The sequence below is a fragment of the Arvicanthis niloticus genome, chromosome 3 (assembly GCF_011762505.2).
Source record: "Arvicanthis niloticus isolate mArvNil1 chromosome 3, mArvNil1.pat.X, whole genome shotgun sequence".
Classification (NCBI taxonomy): domain Eukaryota; kingdom Metazoa; phylum Chordata; class Mammalia; order Rodentia; family Muridae; genus Arvicanthis; species Arvicanthis niloticus.
Genome location: NC_047660.1, coordinates 56,544,705 through 56,565,697, shown reverse-complemented (window position 1 = coordinate 56,565,697; position 20,993 = coordinate 56,544,705). Strand labels below are relative to the sequence as shown.

Genomic DNA, 20,993 nt, shown 5'->3' with positions numbered 1-20,993 from the left:
GAGAGAGGCGGAGACAGAAGCATCCCTGAGATGTGCTGACCATCTCGCTCAGTTAGTGAGCTACACATTCAGGAAGAAACCCTGTCCCTAACAATAAGGTAGAGAGCAATAATAGAGGAAGATATCCCGCATCAACTTCTGAACTACATAGCCTCAAACTGCATGTACGCAAACATACATAGAAGGTAAATTCTAAAGACATTCAACAACAGAATCAAAGAGGTGTTGGGTAGATCCAGGAGAGGGGAGAGCACTATTAGGCTGTATACCATTCTAATTTAGATTAATTCTAATATAGATTTGGCAATGACAAAAACCATAACCCAAGCAAATCATTGTGGTTTTTTTTAATCTCAATTTCTTCATTTGTAAACTGTAAGATAAGACTTCATATATGATATGCAATGAGGTTTATGTGAAAGCAGCAGTCACTCAGTTTGTACTAACAGAACAGATATGATTTACCTCAGTAGATATATCACACCACTCAAGCAAAAAATATGAAAATAGGTTACATCACAGTAGTCACTGCTGGCCAAATGTGGTGGTGCATGCCTGTAATCTAACTACTTGGGAGGTGGAGGCAAGAGGATCTGAGTTTGAGGCCAGTGCTACAGTCTGTTAAAAAAAAAAAAAAAATAGCAGCCACGAACCACCAAAAATTACATACACAATATTCCATAAAATTCCTTAAATGGAAATTTATCACACAGTTACTCATTAAAAATACAAAAAGGGAATTCAGTTTTGGCAAAGGCAAGCATAACAAGACATACAGGCAAAATTCACATCCCCTAGTAGAAAAAAAACAATCTGATCATCTATGGAGCATGAATATAAATGCACATACACATCCATGTGGGAGGAGCTAAGGTGGGAGGAGTAAGGAGAGGAAGAAAAGAAGCACGGTGAGGGGGAGACAGGGAGATGTAGGAGGATGAAGAGCCACACAGGTATGGAGAGCAGTCGCAGGTAACAACTTATATTTAGGTTAGCTAATTGGGAAACAACTCTAATTGTATGGGCATATTGTTATTGAGCATTACCAAATATATAAAGGGAGGGGAGGGGAGGGGGAGGGAAGGGGAGGGGGAGGGGAGGGGGAGGGAAGGGGAGGGGGAGGGGAGGGGGAGGGGGAGGGGAAGGGGAGGGGAGGGAAGGGGAGGGGGAGGGGAGGGGGAGGGGGAGGGGAAGGGGAGGGGAAGGGGAGGGGAAGGGAGGGGGAGGGGAGGGGGAGGGGAGGGGGAGGGGAGGGGAGGGGAGGGGGAGGGGAGGGGAGGGGAGGGGAGGGGAGGGGAGGGGAGGGGAGGGGAGGGGGAGGGGGAGAGGGAGGGGGAGGGGGAGGGGAAGGGGAGGGGAGGGGGAGGGGAGGGGAAGGGGAGGGGAGGGGGAGGGGAAGGGGAGGGGAGGGGGAGGGGAAGGGGAGGGGAGGGGGAGGGGGAGAGGAGGGGAGGGGGAGGGGGAGAGGGAGGGGGAGGGGGAGGGGAAGGGGAGGGGAGGGGGAGGGGAAGGGGAGGGGAGGGGGAGGGGGAGAGGGAGGGGGAGAGAGAGAAAGGGGGAGAGGGGAGAAGTGATACTGTTCAATGCTAGAGAACTTGCCTAGCATACAGTAGGCCCTGGGTTGGATCCACAGTATTGGGTTGTAGAGAGAGAGAAGTAGAGACAAAAACATGCAGGATTTTCCTAATATCAAAATAACTCACAGGCCTATGCTGCAACTTCATAATCAAAAATGTTTGCCTTAAAAATAAATCAACTTTCTGCTTTAGGTAAAAAGCAACAAAAGGAATCAATTTTAAGCTTCCTATCAGATTTAATACATCAATACCTATAATACTTTTAATGTAAATTCTATTCTTAGAGTTATGTTAAATATTTCACAGATAAAATAAAAAGAACAGAAAGGTTGAGATCTCTGCCCACAGAAAAATCTTTTCTATTTTATTTGCAATTTAATATTGAAATATAAAAACATAGTGACATTTCTCTAATATCTTTCCTAAGGAAGAAATCAGAAAGAAATTTCAACAATTCCAACCCCCATGTACATTTCAAGATATCTTGAAGCTAGAGGAACTTCTATAAACAGATTTTATAAACAAATCAGATCCAGATATACTGGAATGAACTACATCACTGAAGGCATTTTTACACCAGGCACGAGAAAGAGTGGCTTGAATGGATAACCTTACAGGTAGGCATATTTTACAAGAGAAAACAGAAATAATATTTTAAACAAAATGATTAAGTTAAAAAACAACCATCAAAAGACATGGAATTTCTATAAAATGAACATGAATACAAATACTAAAATTAGTATGGTTAAGAAAAAAAAATCAATTTGACAGTTTCTAAGTTCAAGCTAACTAACATTGCTATTGCTTGTGATTATATATATAATTATTGTCTTGTCTACTCCTATGAATGGCAGGACCATAAATGGCTGTACATGTCAACCAAGTTTAAGAAAGTCCAGTAACCCATTAAATTTCACATTCAAGAAGGCTATATCAAAGTAGGCTACTTTTTTCCAGTGCTACCTTAATAATTATTCCTAAAATCTTTTAAATAGTAACTGCTGAAACAATGCAATTCTAGCATTTCCCCCCTAAATCAAATTAAGTGAGAAGTTCTGCACTGGTTCTATTATCTTAGGATGGAATGACACAATACACTTTGTCTTTATAGCCCACCTTACATTGTCACATTTATTACTTTACACATTTAACAACCCTATGAAGGAAAGCAAGAATTATTTTCAATACTTCATTGATCAGGTAGAGCTTTAAGGAAATTAGGTCAACTGGTATAAAGTTCACTGCTAGAAGTACTTTAAGAATAAAGCCCACATGCTCTGACTCCACATAATTTATAGTCAACAGTGTCACACGAATGGAAATGAATTCCAAATCTTTGGTTAAATTTTAATCTTAATTCTAAATCTTTAAAGTCTGTACTTTTGCCATTTCAAACTCTAATCACAGAAACTAAGAGCGAATGCAAACAGTAATAGATCTTTAAAAGATCACCTGTACATTAGCATGTTAAGGAAAAAATAAAACATATACATACCAACAGTTCAAATACAGTAAAAACACTATAAAGCTTGCTTTCTTTAATTTAATGGATTTAACATACTACAGAATACATAATCACTAACAGAGCAAATAACATTATCTCTGAATTATTTATACTACATAGGACTAAAGAGAAAACATCATTGTTGAAAAATCTCTACTCTTCCTAGTTTTAATCTATTCTTGGTGTTGTGTTCCAGCCTAGACTCTACTAAAAAAACCACAATTGACATGATTCAGGATAAAATGTCAATGAAAGGCCTATGTATTAAGTCTTGGTCCCAAGCTCTGGGAGTTACTGACAACAATGGGAGATGGGGTCTGGTTGGACAAAGTTAGGTCACTGGGAGCAGAATCTTAAAAGTGTTATCTGACTACAGTCTCTTCCTGTCTCTCTGCTTACTGGCCACATGAAGTGAGCAGCTTATTCCTTCCCACGGTCCCACCATTGCTGTCTCACCAAAGTGCCAAACTCTCAAGTCTACTGATTATACATTGAAACCTCTTAGAAGAGTTAAAATAAACATTTCCTTGTTATATGTTTATTTACTTCAGTCGTCCTGCCTGTGATTAAAAGCTATGATCACAATCAGCTAAAATAAGAAAATTATTAGAATTCTGTTTGGTTTTTTTTTAAATGTGAAAATAGTAAGAGTTTTACTATTGCTTAGACACTGACACTGTCCTCACTATCACCTGATTTTTTTAATGGAAGCAGAAGGTATGCTTACAAACTCTACACAGAAAGAATTCCTATTCAAGAAAATATAATCACAACTGCTATGAACAAAAACACAAGAATCTAGGAGATGAATTATTATAAACTACATCACTAAAGAGTAAATTACTACAAAGTATTTCAATACGCTATTACACACATACACAAATAGGTCTCAATTTCATCTATATGATCCATGTGACACACCTCACATGACTTACCTCATCCTGGACACCACTAGTAGTAGTCAACTTGCTCCCATCAGTGATTGTAATAATTATTGCTGGCTCCAAGAAAAAGGGGTTTCTTCCCTAAAATCAAAACAAAACAAAAGGGATATCAAGGCTTAAGTTCTGGTTTAACATTTAGTTACAAAACCAACTTTTAGAAAAGAATGTCCACAATCCCTCTGGAATGTATACCATCTCCCTTTTTATTTTTAAAATATTTCATTGCATTTAATCTGTGTATGTGTATACTCAAATGTCATAGAGCATGTGAGGAGGTTGGAGGACAACTTGAGGAAAACATCTGGTCTGTTCTTTCCTACTATGTGGGTCCTGAGAATCAAACTCAGTCAGGCTCAATAGTCAAGTATCTTTTTATTACCCACTATGCCATCTCACTAACCCAATCTCTCCTGTTAGTAAGATTTACATAATATATTACCTGCTGTACATTTTAAAATACACTTTTTAGAATACATACTAATACTGTTTAGCTCTAGAGATATAAAGACAGATTTCTCACTTTATATATTCTTGTGTTTTTACTTTTATAGTATGTAATTTTTATTTGTGTATGTTATGAAGCATATTTTCTTTAAAAAGTTATATTACACATATTAATGTTTGATCTGCATGCATGCATATGCACCATATGTTTGGTTGGTGCCATAGAGGGCAAAGGAAGGCAGAACACAGTTCAGATGCCCTGAAACTGGAGTTATGGACAACTGTGGGCCACCCGAAGCGAGTACTGGGAATTGAACCCTAATCTGACAGACCACCAAATGTTCTTAACCACTGAGCCATTTCTACAGCATTTCTTAAATGCTATCCTTATAACTGAAGTCTAGTAATTTGAATTTTTGAAGGCTATCACAAACCAGTAATAATCACCTCTTAGTCTTTTGGCTAAAATCAAGTACGGTACAAACTGGGATAATCAAGACAGTACTCTAAGAATATGATGATACACACCTGTGATCCTAGCATGTGGAAAACTGACTATGCATTTAAAGCTAGCTGTCTCAAAATACAAAATAGCAGTCTAAAAGCTAGGTGCAATGGTACACAACTCAAGTTCTAGCACTAAGGAACTGAGTAAAAAGAGACATTGCTCCCCTTGTCCTGTGCCTTGGGGGTGGGAGAAAAATGACAGTATTTTAAAGAGACAGTGTTGAAGAAGAAAGCAAGATGGTCAATGACCATGATCAGAATCTAGCCCATAATCACAATGTCTCAGCAAGTGACTAGTAAGTACATGGACAGAACTACAGAAACTAATTTCACAGTATTATTAAGGGTATCCTCAGATTAGCAAAAACTAGCAGAAGTCTAAGACAGAGATAAACTTAAGGATGACTACACCTCAAGTAAATGCTTGGAAAAGGACGTATAAAAATGATGATGGCCAAGAAACAAAATGACATGCTGCCATCAAAGGTTTTCTATAAGATGAATTTACTTCAGTGTCTTCCATTCAAATCCTGATCTAGCACAATGTTACAATGATAATTCAAGGTAATGAGTTTTGGGAAAGACAAACATAACCTTGCCTTTTACATACAAATGGTTCCCAGTTGAGAACTAAGCACATTCAATATTAACCCTTTAATTCTTTTATTACCTTGGTTGTTATCATTGTTAATTTGGGGGTAAAGGAGACACATGCCACAGCGTACAAATATAAGTCAGAGAACAACTTTAGGAGTTCATTCTCTCCTTCCACGACCTGTCGGTTATCAGACTTTATGACAAGCACATTTACTACTGAACCAGCCCTCCCTTTAAAAAAAAAAAAAAAAAGACGAACTGCGGAGATGGTTCAGGCAATAAAGTGGCTGTCATACAGCACGAGGACTTAAGTTTAAATCTCAGTACCCAAGTAAAATCGCAGGCACAATGGTGTAAACCCAATCATGACAGGAGGGACTGAAGACAAACAGATCTCTAAAACTCACTGGCCAGACCTCTAAAGCTCTCCAAGCATTTTCTTGAGGTGGATTTCACCAGCTGAAATCATGTGCTCCAGCTTCAATGAAACCATGTCTCAAAAAAAATAAGGAACATCTAACAATAACCAATGGCCTCCACACATGCACACATGTACTTACACCACACACGCATACAATGAAGAATAAACAGAAAGACAAAATATAGACATTTCAAGTAGGTAAAACTGGTTTGAAACTGAAGACGTTTATACATAGCACATTACTTCCTCTCCACAACTCAAGAGACTGAATTCAAGGCTAGCCTAAGCAACATAGTAAGATCTCCATCTCAAAGAAGGAGGGAAAGTCAAAGACATTTAAACTCTATTGTCAGTAGCAAAAATTGAATGAAGTTTACTGGATCTGACATATAATAGTATTATGACGAAGTTTAGTGATTATAAAAATCACTTGGAGATCTTGGTAAAATATAGTTGTTCACTCCATGTTTTCAACAAGTCTGGGAGATGCTAATGTCCACAGACCATACCTCGAATAGTAAGGTAAATGCATAAACATCTACATTTATATGCATAAACATCTACAGTTTGTCTTCCCTTCTCACTTACTACTCTCAATTCCTGTCATATTATAACACATACTATCTGCTGAATAAAATTTACAATTACAGTAATTATATGTTTAGAATCTAATCATCATAAAGGAGGAAGATCTGCCAGGTTAAGTATTTTGATCAAGTCACACAAACTTGTAAGTAGCACATGTTTCTCAAATTGATGCCAAAAAAAAAGCAGTTCTAAAAAGTGAAATCTTCCGTTGGTTAGAACCACCTTTGCAGAGTTCTAGTACGCACATAAAAAAGTAAGTAGTGTTCACACCTGTAATTCCAACACTGAGGAAACAAAACAAGATAATCCCTTGGGCTTGCTGGGCAGAATAGGTGAGCTCTGAGAGTACTGAGAGACTCTGTTCCAAAGAAATAAGGTAGAGAAGCAAGCGAGGAATGACACTGACCTCTGATCTCCACATCCACACCCCAAATTTCATACACATGAAGAGGCAGAGACATGCAGAAGGACTGAGACAGAGAAACACAAATAGAGAGACTGGCTCTAAATATACAACATTAAATGCTTTATAAATATACAGCATTAATATTTTAATTATAATTAAAATTATTAATTTAATTATATATTTATTATTAATTAATTATTAATTTAATTAATTAATTAATAAATTATTAATTTAATTATATATTTATTATTAATTAATTTATAAATATACAGCATTAAAAGCATTAAAATGTCTCAAGATCCCTACAAAACGGAAAACAATCACCAGCATCGCTCTTTACATTAGATAGAACACATAACAATCACCAGTGCCCCTCTTCAAGTTAGATAGAACACATTTTTGGGAACCATTTCACTACACGGCTTCTTGTATCAGTTTCATGGGAAAGTCGATCCTCAACTCTAAAAAGTTCAGATCTTCTCTCGAAGCCACATACTGGAAATGTTCATTTCCACCTACGTATCTGTCTCTCTCTAGTAAAATACTTGTTATATTCCTTGTTTAAAACCTATCCAATTCCCACTCATTCCAAAAAGCCCAGTTTAAATCTCTGTTCTTCGATGAAGTCTTCCTACTAAGGCCTTCAGTAGCCAAACCTTTCATTTCACAAACTCTAATAGTAAAAATGTTCAAGCTTTATATAAATATTTCTTCAAATAAACATGGGGTTTTCAGTGGTTTTGTAGAGCATATTTAAAGTCAGTCAGTTTTACATATCAGTGGGACCCCTGAGGTGGTAGCTTTGAGCCCAGAATGTATCTGGAAGCCTGAACAACCTGACAAGAAGCTGTCTCAGAATGAAAGAGAATGCACTTAATCCTGTGGAAACTTGATGCCCCAGGGAAGACGGAAGCTAGTGGGGGTAAGGTGGGAGTGGGTGGCTAGGTGAAGGAGCACCCATGGGGGGTTAGGGGATGAAGAACTCAGTGAGGGGTGATCGGGAAGGGGCACAACTTCTGGAATGTAAATAAATAAAAGAATTTAAAAAAAAAAAATTACTGCCAGGCAGTGGTGGTGCATGCCTTTAATCCCAGCATTTGGGAGGCAGAGGCAGGTGGATTTCTGAGTTCCAGGCCAGCCTGGTCTACAGAGTGAGTTCCAGGACAGCCAGGACCACACAGAGAAACCCTGTCTGGAAAAAACAAATAAACAAAAGAAAAGAATTACTAATGCTTGATTTTGTGAAAAGATAACTTAAGGAACAAATGGTTAAGTCTTATTTAATAATTTAAAAAGAATTTGGGTTTTACATTTAAACTGTATTCTAAAGTTTGAAAAAATTATTAAAAATTGGTTTTGGTAATTCCTAAAAAGTAGTAGCAGGCAAACAGGATTATACAGAAAGAGAAATGAACATATGAGGATAATTCTACTGAAGAAATAATAGTAGTGTGGATTAAAAAAACCTAATAAATCAATTGTATTATAGAAACTAGGTAAAATTAATGTGGAAAAATTAATGCAGAAACATATTTGATGATAAAAAAGGAAAATAAATGCAAAGATATAAACATATTTTCAAAGTCAGGTAAAGATAGGACAAAACTCAATTTGCCTAACCCAGATCTGTCTAGCCTTCTTCAAGTTTAATGATCTCCTTAGGTTCTCACTACCAGAGAGTCATATGCTACTTTGGTAAAAGCCTGGGTAATTGTTGTTCTTCTTTCTGTCTTTTTAAAGTTCACTCTGTGTTTGAGTGTTCTGCCTGCACAAACTTCTGTACACCACATGTGTGCCTGATCTGAGGGTGTCAGTTCCCCTGGAACTAAAGTTACATACAGATGGTTGTGAGCTGCCATGTAGGTGCTGAGAATTGACCAGGTCCTCTGAAAGAATAAAAAGTGCTCCCTCATCAGACTATCTCTCTGTCTCTTTCTCCAGCTTCATAAATCATTTCTTGAACTCAGCAATCAAATTCAATTTTAAATACTCTAACAAGCAGACCTTGACTGTATGTCAAAATAGGAAGATTCTGGTTATTTCTCTTTAAACATCCGTGTCACAATCAGGCCCTCAAAAGAATAAATTTACACACATTACTGTCTTTAAAAACAAAAACACAGGAGTCCTGGAGAGACAACTCAGTTAGGAGCACTGGCTGCTCTTCCAGAGAACCTTGGTTTAATTCCTAGTACCCATATGGAGGCTTAAAGCCATAACTCATTTCAAGGAACTCAACACTCTCTTCTGGCCAACAAAGGCACCAGGCACACATGTGATGAAGACACACACATACCCCAAACACCTATACACATAAAATAATTCTTACTTTTTTAAATTAAAACTTTAGAAATAAAAACATGTAATTCTGCAACAGCGCTCTCTGTCTCTCTCCCTCTCTCTCTCTCCCTCTCTCTCTCTCCCTCTCTCTCTCCCTCTCTCATGAGCAACTAGTCAGTATATTACAGATCACAAAAATTAGTAACAAAGCTGTACATTTTTGAAATAAAAAATTTCACAACATGGGTATTATTTCTCATATGCTAGGGCTTAAGAGTAAATCTTAACTGTGTAAGACAAGGTTAGTTTCAAAGCTTTTTAAACCTTTTTTTTTAAATAAAGTTTTTAGTCTTGAAGTTCCAAAATACCCCTAGAAAGATTTTATGTTTTCTAAAATCTAACAAGGTTTAACAGCTTTAAGACTAAGAAAATGTTTTAACAAACCAACATCAGTTTTGTCATTCATCAGTCATAAACTGTATTAGCTAACAAGTTCACAATGATCTTTGCTCACCTACCTAAAACTAGACTAGTAATAAAGTTTTATAGAAAATATAGCCCTTCTAGGATCCTTGTTAAGCACATACTATATTTGGGGAATCAAACAGATAGGAAAGATTCCATAGTTTTTAAAGATACACATTAGTGAAAAGTGTATAAAGATTAGAAAAAAAATTTTTTCATTATCAAGTCATTAAGCTGACCAAATTAAGAGATCTTTTCCACATTCAACAGTATCTCAATATATAAATAATCAAATTTCAAACAGTATATACCAAAAATATCCTTCATATTAAAAAAGCATAGCTTTAGCCTATTAATGGCTTTTTCCACACAAAGCTACAAAAAGGGAATATCTAACTCTTGAACTCCTAATCTACCCCAAGCTAACCATCACCAATGTGAATTCTAAAATATAGAGTCCTAAAAAAGACTGATGTGAAACTCCTCAAAGACTAAAGATGTCTCTTATTTTGAAATTCACAAGTGTGCTTGGGTATGTTTATTCTCTACAGCAAAAGCTATGATACTTCAGCTGAAAGTAATGGACAGCTTCCCATGAGGGGAGCAAACAGTATGCAGGGATTCTAGGTCTGGTCAGTTTCATAACAGAAAGCTTTTATCCTGCTAAGTGTTTTCCTTAACAATGATAATGATCCTATCAACTGAGTCCTACTATAGGCCAGGTAGTTATTTTGCTAGATTGATTAACAAACATTATTTCTAATCCTTACAAACCTTTCAAGATTGGTACTTTTATCACTTTGTGGATGAGAAATTTGAAGATCAGAGATTAAAGGACTAGTCAAAACATAAGCTCTTAAGTGGGACAGACAAGCATATATACTTTACAAGGGAAGCTGGAGATTTATTGTTTATTTCGGTTTTTGCTTTTCTGTATCACCACAAGGTTCTAGGGAGATAAGTAGGATTAAAAGCAAACCTAGCTTCCCATTCCCATTACTTCAGTTTTTAAAATCCAAAAGGAAATTTACAAAATAGGTTATTTTACAGTAATCAAGTGGGTTGCACATCGCTCACCCTTCACAGCAGTCATCTATGGTGAGCTCTTCTATTAAATTTTCCTGGTAGACAGACAAGATTAGAGGCTACAAGACCTGCCAGGGACTCACCAGTGTGGTGGATATCCATAAGCAAGCCTTTAGTCACATTTTTCTGACTCAAGACAGGAGGCATAAGTATTTTCAAAACCATTTAGACAAAAAGAAACTATGACAGTTACCTAACTACAAAGCTTCCATGAAAGTTACTGTTATAAGCCCTATTACTGTCTAGCTCAAATAAAAAGATCAGCTAATTAATTGACAAGTTAATAGCCATATGTTAACTACCTAAATCAGGAAGCGTTAAAATGTGGAAACAAAAATACTTTTTTATAATATATATAGTTAATATATATAGGATATATATTATATATATATATATATATATATATATATATATATATATATATATTATATTAAATATATAAAAGAACCTTGGTTTTGGTGCCAGTCAGATGGCTCAGCAGATAAACACACAGGTACACAAAATTATAAAATGTATATTAATATAACCTTGTCCTTAAAATGTCATAAAATTCTATCAACTGCCCCTTATTTATCCATATCCTTTTTTTCAAACTGGAGGAAGAAATTTAATTGAAGCTAATAAGGTAACACATAATATTTAGATGAAATGTTACATAAAAGGTTAAATGAAACAGCTAAATGAAATGCTATTTTCAAACAGGAATTGTAAGACTTCACATTGTATTATTTACAGACCGAAAAACAGAAACACAGAAAATCTGCTGTTATATCTTCACTCTTTTAAATAAGATTCTTTAAATTACTATAAAATGTGTAACTATTTCAAATCACCTGTGATTTTTTTGAAATGTTCTAATGTTTCAAAAATGGTAATAAATTAAGCATTTTAACTTTTCAGGGCCTTTCTTCTACAAATTTAAGAAGATACACACTAAACAAAAATGAAAAGTCGCCAGAATTCTGCTCAAGAGTATATAAAAATTCAGTAACCTTCATTAAAAAACTTATACTAGAAAATATAAAGAGAGAAACAAAGCAGAGGTGGAGGGTATAGCTCAATAGAGGGCTTTCCTAGCATGCATAAAGCTTGTGTTAAATCCCCAGGACCACACAAACCTTCATGGTGGAACCCAGCACTCAGGAAGTGAAGGCAGGAGGATCAAGAGTTCAACAGCAGGGCTGAGAAGAGTCAGTAGTTAAGAGTACTTACTGCTCCTGCAGAGGCCCCAGGATTCACAACTGTCCTTCAGTTCTAGAGGAACCAAAGCCAAGGTACCAAGCACAAATGCAGTACACATATACACATATAGGCACTAGCAAATATGCAGGAGATAAGTAATTCTTTTGTAAGGAAGTTCAAGATCATCCTTGGCTACATAGTGAATTAATGCCAGCCTGAGATAATTAAGACCTTGACTACAAAAGGGGGAGTTGGGGAGGGCTGTAAGTGACTCAGCATGTACACTTTAGCAAGCCAATTGAATTGAGTTCAATCCATTGGGACGTCATAGTGGAAAAACAAAACTGACTCCTGCAAAATTTCCTCCTAACCTCCAAAGGTCTGTTGTCCCCCAATAAATACGTAAATGTGATTTTTAAAGTTATAGAAACAAAGAAAAGCAAAACAAAACCAAAAATTCTTCTGAATTTGGTTTATAATTAGTAAAACATGAATAACTACATAAATTAATTCAGCTAACAAAAATAGTTGAGATGAGGAAAACAATTTTTAAAAATGAAATAAATAGGGTCATTGTATGAGCATTTGTCATCTAAAGAAAACACATAAAATTAAAAAAAAAAAAAATCTATTGCCGGGCGGTGGTGGCACATGCCTTTAATCCCAGCACTTGGGAGGCAGAGGCAGGTGGATTTCTGAGTTGGAGGCCAGCCTGGTCTACAGAGTGAGTTCCAGGATAGGCAGGGCTACATAGAGAAACCCTGTCTCGAAAAACAAAACAACAACAACAAAAAAAGAAAAAAGAAAAAAAAACTATTAAGACACTTTAGTCATAAATGTCAGATTATCATGGCTGAAAAATAATTTTAAATTTCAAATTACAAACTATGGCAATGATAATGGCACAACTTCTTAAAGAACCTATAACGTAAACAAGGCTAACAATTTTTAGTTGTTTCTGACCAAAAATTACCTTATATAAACTCAACATAGGGGGTCAGTAGAAGCCTCAACTGTATAGAATTTCTTGCTTCTTGTATGTAAGACATCACAGACAAGAACACAATGATGTTCTCTGGATATCATTTTGTTATTTTTCTTCTGAAATGCCAAATTCATGCAATTTTTTGAGTGTTTAGAAAACAGACTTACAGTATTAAAAAATATTATAACAAGTTTTTTGGGAAGAAAACATATGCTCCTAAAAGCTCTTTGTAAATCAGACCCATAGAAAACAAAAACTCCAAGGACAATATGGTTTCTGTCACATATCTGACCTGTCAGCTAAACTCATACCCAGGTTTTGTTCAACATACTGCTATTAAAATGTCTTCCCAATACTTAACCCAGTTTCCATTCAATGTATTTCTTTAATAATACAATCTCATAGTAACCAACTACCATTAAGACAACTTTGACAAAGTTTTATTAATTTTTCTCTCACACCTGCTTTCCTAAGATGAACTACAAATTTCAAGGGAAAAAAATCTGAACATGCTATTAGGTTTCAAACCACATAATAATAGAACCCAACATTGAAGCTCACTGGATTTTTATAATTGTAAATCCAAACACAGAAAAGAAAAAAACAAAACAGGAAACTAGAGGTAAACTACTGCACATCTTTACTTTGGGTTTTGTTCTTACTTCTGAGGCAGTGCGTCTCACTGGGCAGACCAGGCTGGCCTTCTCGCCTGTTGGAATTTAAGTCTGGCTTGTGCTACCAAGCCCATTTTACTACATATTTCTAAAGTCTGTTTTGTCCCTAACTAAACACTCCATAGACATTTTAGACATATATCAGATTTAAACCTCTCATTCATTCTGTAACAACATGGGTACAATGAGTTCATAGCTGCTTATTCAGATTAAGCAGCAGAGACAGGGTCATTGCTTAGTCTTACACAATGATTTAATGACAAAGTCAAGATTGGGCGTTCCATTTTCAGCTATTGCTCTTCTCTAAAACAACACATACAGGTGGAGAAAAAATTAAGTGTAGAGTCCTCTCTCATTACTAATAATTTAAAATGCTTTCAAAAAAGACTTGCCAAGACTACCCAGTAGTGCTGAAGCAACTGGACAAGCATATACAAAAGAAAAGTTGCATCTTTTATATTCACTGTATAGTATATAATAATCAAAATAAATAAAAGGCCTAAATGTGATCTAAAACTATAAAAGAAATGCTTCAATAATGCTAGAGTAACCAAACCTTTATAGACATGAAAAGCACAGGGAAAGTTAATAAACTCAACTAAAAAAAAACAAGTTCTATGCACCAAAGGACACAATCAACAATGCAAAAGCATAACCTACACAATGATAGAAGATGTGACTTATCTGATAAAGTTAATAACCAAAACATTAAAAAAAAAAAAATCCCAAAGACCAGGAATGTAACTCAATGGCAGAATACTTGAATAGGGGATGTGTGTGGCTATAATTCATCTCCCAATACTTTGAACACACACACACACACACACACACACACCAACTTGTATTGGTGTCGAGTTCATGTTTAGCATGACTTTAAATACATCTCCAAAGACTATATCCAAAACGGCTAACCAGCCATGAGAAGATGCTCAAGATAATGATCAAAAATGCAAATCAAAACAGTAATGGCATCTTCTCCTATCCATTAAGATGGCTAAGGAAGGTTCCTAGAGTTTGGGTGGGTCAGCAAGATACAGGCAGAGTAACCATTTACGCACTACTGAGAGATATGTAAAATGGTTTACTATGAATTACTATGGAAAAGTATAGAGATCTCAAAAAATTAAGATAAAATGTTTTTTTTTTCCCCTCCTCTTTTGGGTTTTTTGAGACAGTTTCTGTACGTAAGAGCCCTGGCTTGCTGGAACTTGCTCAGTAGACCAGGCTGGCCTCGAACTCACAGATGAATACACCTTCCTCTGCCTCCTGAGTACTAAGATTAAAGGTATGTACAACCACTCCCGGCTAGATTTACTGTTCTCTCAATGTGTATATCCAAAAGGATTGAAAGCCGAGTCTTAAAGATAGTACATTAATTATAGTATTATTCCTAACAGTCAAGACAATTCTGACAAAAATTCTATATGTTACAGTGTGGATGAACCTTAAGGATTGGGCAAATAATCCTTAGCCATAAGACAAACACACTCTTATCCAGAGCATCCACAAATAGCTGGCTCCTGGTCTTCCCCAAAGATACCAAAATCCAGATTCTCAAGTACTTTATATAAAACAGGATACTTATCTATAACCTACATGCATATCTTATGTACTTTTTACATCATTTCTATGTTATTTTAAAAACCTAATGCAATCTTACTGCTATGTAAAGAGTTGTATTTAGTGAATATCAACATGGAAGCATGTCACAGGTTATCCTCTTACTTCACATATGCACAATGGCATACTATCCCTCACCACACACAAATGTCACTGAATTTTTAAAACAAAACTTACTTTGTTAAATTAAGGGCTTAATTTTTTTAAATAGGAAACAAGAGTGTAGCTCTGTGGTAGACTCTATGTCTAACATGGACAAGGTTGTGGGTTTCATACTCAACACCACACAAAAATTAATTCACTATTATTTCAGGTTACATTTCAACAGTGTGGTACAGACAGTATACACACAAGCATAGTCTAGTTCCACTTAAAAGGGTTTTATATATATACATATATATGTATATATATAATACAGTAAAACCTATAGCTTAATAAATAAGTGGAAAAACTTGTTGATAATCATCTAAGGCTAAAGAAAAGCCAAAAACTCAAACAGGAATCAACATTTCACTACTTCACTAATTAACATTAAAAGAAAGCCTGACCAGGCATGGTGGTGGAGACCTGTAACACCAACACTCAAGGGAGAAGCAGGCAGAGTTCTTTGTCTTCAAGACCAGCCAATATATATAGTGAGTTCCAGGCCAGCGATGGCTACACACTGAGACCAGCTCAGAAACAACAGGATGACCCAACTCATCTCACAACAAAGCCATCATTTTAAAATGGGGTAACTGCTCCCTTTAAAATCCTCAAAGCACTAAATATTTTTCTTTTTAAAATACGCAAGTGGGTCAGGCACCATTCTAAACAATCCAATCAGTGCTATTATATTGGTGAATGGGGGTAGAGTGAGGCCAGTGAGAAAAATCAGAATTCACTGTCAGATTCAGCAAGCAAGCCTAACTTAAAAAACAAACAAACAAATGTTACGAATTCTGAAAAACAAACAAAAACACGGAATATAAAAACACCAATTTATGTAATAATACTGTTCAATCTGTCCACATTCTTAATCTTATCAACTTGAGCTTATTTTTAGACTCAACATCAACTGAAACTGTTAATACGTATTGCTTTTAAAGGGAAGGGATTACTAAAGGCTAACGTTGTTCTACGGCTATAGATAAAGCAAAAGGTACTAATTATCAAATATTTAAAAGGACTTCTACATAGAAGAACAATTGTTAGAGGAATATTCAAGGTTTTGAAAAAAACTATTCAATAATTCCTTTTGCTCAGCTATTTTAACCTTATAACTCTGAGTATCCTATCTAATTAAGCATACTAAGTTGGGAGCTAGAGAGATGGCTCAGCAGTTATGGAACACTGGCTGTTCATCCAGAGGTCCTGAGTTCAATTTCTAGCACCCACAGGGTGGCTCATGACCATCTAGTAAAGGGATTTGATACTCTCTTCTGGCATGCAGGTATACATGCAGCAGAGCACTCATATACTTAATTTTTTAAAAAGAGTACTAAGTTAATAAATGCAATACAGAAATCTGTGTTCTTTCAATTGATTATATGAAATCACCTATGTGTCTGTATGTCTATGAAAAAGTTATTGATGTAAATATATAAATAAATATGTAAACCCATATTTAAGAAAATAATCTGGAACTATATTAAGTTGTATAAATACTCTGTAAAAGTAACATGCTGTCTTCCAGCTAACCCACCTTCTCTCAAACTGTTGAGGATATATCCAGTATTCCTATTATTCAGCATGAAATGCTTATATAAGAAATACTAATGTACAGAATAAACCCTAATCCTACAAGTTCTTCTCCAAATATCCAAACAATATTTAATATTAAATAATTTCAATCATCCAGAATTCTGATAACCTTTGTATAAATGGGAAATACCAAATATTTAAATAAACAAAAATGGCTTTATGATGAAAAAAATCCAGAAGCATGTTTTCTTCTCAGTCGACTTTACTCAAATAAAAATTTCTATTTATTTAGAAATTATAGCTTCTTAAATTCTTTTTATGTCAGTTTCATTATGTAGACGTTCAGGATATAAGTAAAAAGCATTAATATCTCCTCTTGAATCCTAGCTGACTCACTAAAATAACTAAGAGGCATAATCCTTCCTTGTTGTCTGGCCAGTAAGAACATCACAATCTTCAGGTTTTGTTTTCTGTTGGTCAGAGTGATAAAGCACAGACGTTCTCCCTTCAGCCTTACACTGCCTACAAGAATAAGTATACAAACGCCCTAGATCTCTCCGTGGTTGAACAATTCTCCTAAAGAACTTCATGCCATGTTTTAAAAGTAGGAGGTGGATTTATCTAAATGGCCTTCCCTCTTATAAAATATGACACAGAAAAACAGGAAACTAATAGTTCTATAACACATGACCTGACAACAAAATAAAGGAAATAAATAGCAAGTTTCAAAGGTGTCTTTAAACTCAGTAAGTGGGAATTAAAATTTTAAATGATAAAAGACAACAGCACTACATACAACAAAGTGGGGGAAGCTTTTACAAAAACTGACCAACAAGTGGCAAAGAATTATAAAATGAAGCAACAAAAAAATGTGTTTAGTTACCTACTTAAATGATGGAAATTATTTTTGGAGAATCTGATTTGTAATACATACTTTACATGCTGTAAGGACTAAATTCAACCATTTCTAAAGATGCTTAAGAATTATCCCCAATTGAGGCATACAGCTTCAAGTCACAGGAAATTTTCCTTAAAATGTTAAAAATTCATGAGAACTGTGTATTATGGAACTTGGGGAAAGTGTATAACATATACTCCTAAATATAGCATTATGGTAATAGTGCTTTGCGTACTGAAATCCTCGGGGGTGACAGTGTTTCTTGTGTATACCACTGCATATTCTTTGGTATCTTGTATTTCTAGGATAGCAATATCATAAAAGTTTATCAACACTGTGGTCAAAGACTGTGTGACTTAAAGCTCTTGAACCATCCTCACAGATGAAAAAAGGACTTTTGGGGAGCTTCAAGAAGACAGGCAAGCTTTCATGTTTTCCAGAAAACATCTTCCCAAGGGTTTGGATTTTTAAACTTTAGAAATTCTGAATCTGCCATTTATTTCAAACTTCGTACTGAATGTAGTCAACCAGTTACTGCACACTACTAAAACTCTTGCGTTCCTGAGTATACTATCATTTCTTCCAACATATTTATAATATAGAAGCAACTACGAAGTTAACTAATGGCTGTGACCCATTCAATAGTTGCATTATGTGCCCACATGAAATTTCAGACTGGTATATTGAGACAGGATATCTTCCCTTTTATGTTTTTTTTTTTTTTTTAATAAACTTTGAGGGACTAAAACCAAATTTGTGTGTCAACTTTCTAGCCAAGAACTAGATTTGAATTCTGAATGCAAATACATTTAAATGGGGACTGGGAGACATAAGACCATACACCTTAGGTGTTTTGAACTGTGTGCACTGTTTTTCAATCTCAAATGTTTTATACTTGCATTCCACGATACATACTTTTGGACTGGATTGTGGTTTTGTACACAAAAATAAAAACAACTCTTTTCTACCTTAGTATTCAACCTACCTGCCCATAGTTGTCTATGCCAGTTACTAATCTATTTAAATTTAACAAATCAAAAGCTGTCCTTAGGGATTGGCCAAGAGTCGTAAGTCCTTCTGCCTGAAGGTTTTTCAGTTCATTCATGAACGTTGCATGGTTTTCTTTCCATCCAGCCTGAAAAGAAAGATGTAAGATATTTAAATCATTTGAAGTCACGTGGACCCCGATTATAACGTGATGTCCACCAAGTAGGTATTCCATTTCAGGTTTGCATATTTAACTTCACTTTTGCTTGATGTGGCTTAGGGAATGTGTTATAACTGTTGTCTCTGGTGAGGAAACTCTTCCAAAGGTAGCCAAGAATGAACCTGTTTGCCCTACACCTTTTGTTAAGTAACAACCGTCTTAATACTTCAATAACTCCACTGGGAAATTTGCTAACATAACATCCTCCAAAATTGTGTGCAAGGGGTGGGTGTTGCGAAGGTGCTAGTGGAAGGCAGATGGCAGCAGGACTTCTTAAGTTGACCACAGCTGTCCCACCGATCGGTGGCCTTCCTAGTTCCACTCTGTGATGACCAAGTCTCGAAGCCCCCCCTCCTGGCTTCCCTGCCAGCTTGGCTGATTCCCTTTTAATGCAAACCCGGGCTAGGCAAGGCTGGGCCCCGCTGTCACTCGGGCTAACTTGAATAAATATCCCCCACAGTTCATTGCTGCCGCTCACGCCGCGGAGGGGAAATGTCGGCCATGTTGATCGTAGCGCCTCCGCCGCCAGGCCGAGCAGGACCCAGAGGGGACGGCGATGGGCCAGAAACTGCCACCGTGCTGGCGCTCCCGAGCTGGGGAGGGGTGGGAGGCCTCGGGGAAGGGACCTGGAGGCGGGAGCGGCGGTGGGGGAGGGGAGCATAATGAAGAGGGGGCGGGGAGGGCGAGCTAGGAAGGAGCAGGGAAGGGAGGGGGAGGGGGAGGGCTGTTACCTTGATAGCATAGGGCGGCTCTTCGAAAGTGACCAGCATATACCTGTCTCCTCTGCTGGCAGGGTCCCGGGCACGGAGCTGCGGGGCCAGGGTGGGGACGGGAGGAAGAGAGGGAAGCACAGAGGCGAGGTTACCAGTCACAGAAGGGTCGCTGGCCGCCCCCACAGTACCGCACACGCAGGGCCGTCCCTCCGCCGCCCCCCGCACCCACAGCAGCCCCACATGGGCCAGGCCCAGCAGAGCCCGCTCCCAGCGCCCGCCCGCCCGCCCGCGCGGTGGGGGAGGGGTCCCCGCGCCCGCGGAGCCCGCAGTAGACCCACTGCCCCCCACCCTGCCCCCCGCGGGCCACCGGGTCCGGGTCGCCACCGGGGCTCGGTCAGTCGGTACCTTCATGAAGGTCTCTACCGCGCCTTTGGCCGTGTCCAGGTAGGTGGTGCCCAGATGGCTGCGCTGGTTCATAGAGGCAGACGTGTCTATCAGGAACAGTAAGATGGGCATAGTGCTGGCCGGGGACACCGGGGCCCGAGGTGGTGAAGAGATGGCAGAGGTGGAGGCACCGGCGGCGGCGGCAACCGCCAATACGCGGGGCGGGGAACGCGGCCCCCGGGAGGAAAACACCGGCTATGGGGAGTTTCTCCCCCGATAGTTGAGAGGAAACTCCCCAGCCCAGGTCCTCCCGGCCGTACCCCTGCCTCCGGCCTGCCTGCCCGCTGGGGCGGCCGCGCGGCCGTCTGTCCGTCCGTCCCCCCCGGCCTGGGGGTCCCGTCCCCACTCCCGGACCCTGTGTGTGTCCCCGCGGGAGACGGGCCCAGTTCCCCACCCCACCCCCAGTGCAGGGAGTGGGGACCAGGGACCTGGCGAAGAGGGGAGTGGGCTGAGGGGAGATTGGCCCTGGGGCTGTTGAGAGAAGTTTGAGAGACTCCCTCCGCACCCCAGCGGTGTCACCACTTTCTCAGCCCCTCTCGCTACTGAAGCGCTTTTCTCTCTCACACTCCGGTTTTAACTCGGGCAGGGGCTACGTAGGCTCCGCCCCTGACACGTACTCGGGTCATGTGATCCACAGACCCACTGCGCTATTGGCTGGTCCTTACAGCCTCATTAGCATATTCAAACAGCTCAGGGGCGGGGGAAGCCTGCAGGCCGACAGAGAGGACAGTTATTGAGCACGCGCGGAGGCGGGGCCGCGGGTGCACG

The 20,993-nt window shown here is 38.2% G+C and overlaps 1 protein-coding gene across 4 annotated transcripts in view; it reads right to left on the bottom strand.

Moving 5' to 3' along the window:
• Positions 1 to 20,767, bottom strand: part of Ints6 (integrator complex subunit 6) — a 121,520-nt gene extending 100,753 nt beyond the window's left edge. For 3 of the 4 annotated variants that reach the window (XR_013109324.1, XM_034497777.2, XM_034497779.2), the window contains exons 1-4: positions 20,187 to 20,767; positions 19,800 to 19,877; positions 18,847 to 18,996; positions 4,017 to 4,106 (exon numbers count right to left, since the gene is read on the bottom strand). Coding sequence is in view for 2 of the 4 variants with exons in the window: in XM_034497777.2 (XP_034353668.1) it covers positions 4,017 to 4,106; positions 18,847 to 18,996; positions 19,800 to 19,877; positions 20,187 to 20,297 (429 nt within the window). In the remaining 2 variants the exon portion in view is untranslated. Of the gene's footprint in view, positions 1 to 4,016; positions 4,107 to 18,846; positions 18,997 to 19,799; positions 19,878 to 20,186 lie in introns of those variants that run through there. The other variant, XM_034497780.2, reaches the window with a different exon arrangement.
• Positions 20,768 to 20,993: the final 226 nt, after the last annotated feature.